Source organism: Penaeus vannamei, chromosome 28, assembly GCF_042767895.1.
Source record: "Penaeus vannamei isolate JL-2024 chromosome 28, ASM4276789v1, whole genome shotgun sequence".
Taxonomy (NCBI): Eukaryota; Metazoa; Arthropoda; class Malacostraca; order Decapoda; family Penaeidae; genus Penaeus; species Penaeus vannamei.
Window position 1 is genome coordinate 27,887,572 of NC_091576.1, and position 2,500 is coordinate 27,890,071.

The window sequence follows — 2,500 nt, forward strand, 5'->3', positions numbered from 1 at the left end:
CTCTCTGTCTCTGTCTCTGTCTCTCTCTCTCGCTCTCTCTCTCTCTCTCTCTCTCTCTCTCTCTCTCTCTCTCTTTCTCTCCCCCCTCTCTCTCTGTCTTTCCTTCTCTCTTTCTCTGTCACCTCCCTCCCTTCTCCATCTGCCCACCCCCCCTCTCTCTCTCCCTCCCCCCTCTTCTCTCTCTTTCCAAAATCATCATCATTATCATCTCACGAAAATCGTAAACTCGACATAGAAGCACGATCATAATAATAATAAAAAACGTCAATAGATCTAGAACACTCGCAGTGCTATTTCTTTCCTTGTACATTACTTACTTACATGCGATGTTCAGTGTTTCGGGAAAATGTTTAGTGTTGTGTATCTTGTTTTCACTTTTTCGTAGTGTTCCTTCACTAGATAATACGTTCATATATATGGTTTTGAATTTACGTTTGATTATGAGAGAGAGAGAGTGAGAGGGAGAGAGAGAGTGAGAGTGAGAGTGAGAGTGAGAGTGAGAGTGAGAATGAGAGAGAAAGAAAGAAAGAGAGAGAGAAAGAGAAAGAGAAAGAGAGAGAGAGAGAGAGAGAGAGAGAGAAAGAGAGAGAGAGAGAGAGAAAGAGAGAGAGAGAGAGAGAGAGAGAGAAAGAGAGAGAGAGAGAGAGAGAGAGAGAGAAAGAGAGAGCCAGAGAGAGAGAGAGTGAGAGAGTGAGGGAGAGAGAGCGAGAGTGAGAAAGAGATACAGAGAGACAGACAAACAGAGAGATAAGGGAAGAAAGAGATAAAGAGAGAGGATGTTTGGGGTGAAGAGAGGGGAAAAAATAAGAGAGACAGACACAGACACAGTGAGAGACCGAGATAAAAAGAGAAACAGAGAAAGAAAAAAACAAAACACGAAATTACGAACACACACACGATCAGAAATACAGAGAGAAAAAAATGTTGGAATCGAGTTTTCGTCATTTTTATTCACGTGCTGCGACTAGAACCCTTGCTTGCAACTCCACAATCAAGCCTCATGCACTTGGCTATAGCATGTATTCTATGCGGCACGATCTTCGGGACTTGCCTCGTGAATATCTTATTCTTTGGATTTCGTAAAATTGCAAACTCAAATGGCGAATTCAGATTGCAGTCTTTTAGTCCTTTTCGCTTGCAGTGCTTTTTGGATTTCTTGCAGTGATTGCGGTTTGGGAGCGTGTTCTCCTTTTTTTTTGTTATTCATTCTTTATTTTGTTGTTCTTTCTTTACTAAGTTATTGTTTGATGTATTTATTTTGAGGTTCTTTTGAAAACACTAACGCACGCAAACAGATACATACTAATAAATATGCAAAAAACAAACAAAAAAACATGCACAAACACACACACACACACTCACCCACATAAGTAGCTATTATCAACTAGATATCTAAGATTCATTGCCCATAAAGCCACTTCATTGTCTTTTATATGACAAATATCTCTCTCCAATGTCGAATAAATAAAGGAATTTCTGCGCTTATAACGAAAACGATCACAATTTTTACCCCTGTCAGTATAAATCGCTATTAAAATCCTTGTTACCTCATTTCAGAAGTTAATCTGTTTGTATATGCGTTTAAACTTACATTCATACATTCATATATGCATATAAGCATATATGAATATATGATAATGGTATTTATCTCATGACTATTGGCATTTTTATCATCATCATTGACACTTAACCATGTATGTGCGTGTATGTATGATAATGATATTCATCTCATGATTAATGCTATTTTCTTTTATCATCATTATTGACACTTAACCATGAATACCTTAGCTACTTTTATCCGATGGCAGATAATTTTTTATTGCAGAGACACCAACAATGTCGGTACAAGAAGCAGCATCAACAAATGATTATTTACCTTCACTCTTACTCTCATTCTTTACTTTTTTCTGTACTAAAACAACAAAATGACATCTCTTTTATCTTTCCAACACTTGACCCCGAATGACCTGAACTTCTCAGTCAAGGGATAATTTATTCTCCATTTTTTTCTACATAATGAAGGTAGAGCTAACATACAACTCTTTTTTGTAGTGTGTGTTTGGTATGTGTTTGGTGTTTGCGTGTTTGTGTGTGTGTGTGTGTTTTGTGTTTGTGTGTGTGTGTGTGTTTTGTGTTTGTGTGTGTATGCGTGTGTGTGCATGTGGAAAATGAAGCAAGAGACCATTTTCTCCCCTTTCACATTTTCTTCATTTACCCATTTTTAATCTTTTCTTACCTAAAAAAAATAATAATAATAATAATAATAATCATAATTAATTAATTAATTAAACACCCGCTCACTCTCCCTCAGGAACCGAAGAAGAAGAGGAGGAAGCCCCACCTCCGGACATCACGTGGGGGCAGCCTCACTCCGACACGGCCTACTTCGACGATGACATCCCGGCCAACGTCACGGCGGTGGTCGGTCACAAGGCGGAGCTGCCCTGCCGAGTGCACAACCTGGACAAAGAAGATGTAGGTTAAGAGTATTCTGTTATTT

The 2,500-nt window shown here is 38.6% G+C and overlaps 1 protein-coding gene across 1 annotated transcript in view; it reads left to right on the top strand.

The window, feature by feature from the left end:
• LOC113802653 (muscle, skeletal receptor tyrosine protein kinase) overlaps window positions 1-2,500 on the top strand; it is a 40,477-nt gene that overhangs the window by 30,463 nt on the left and 7,514 nt on the right. The window contains exon 2 of the mRNA XM_027353255.2: window positions 2,312-2,475. Within this exon, the coding sequence (XP_027209056.2) occupies window positions 2,312-2,475 (164 nt within the window). The remainder of the gene's footprint in view (window positions 1-2,311; window positions 2,476-2,500) is intronic.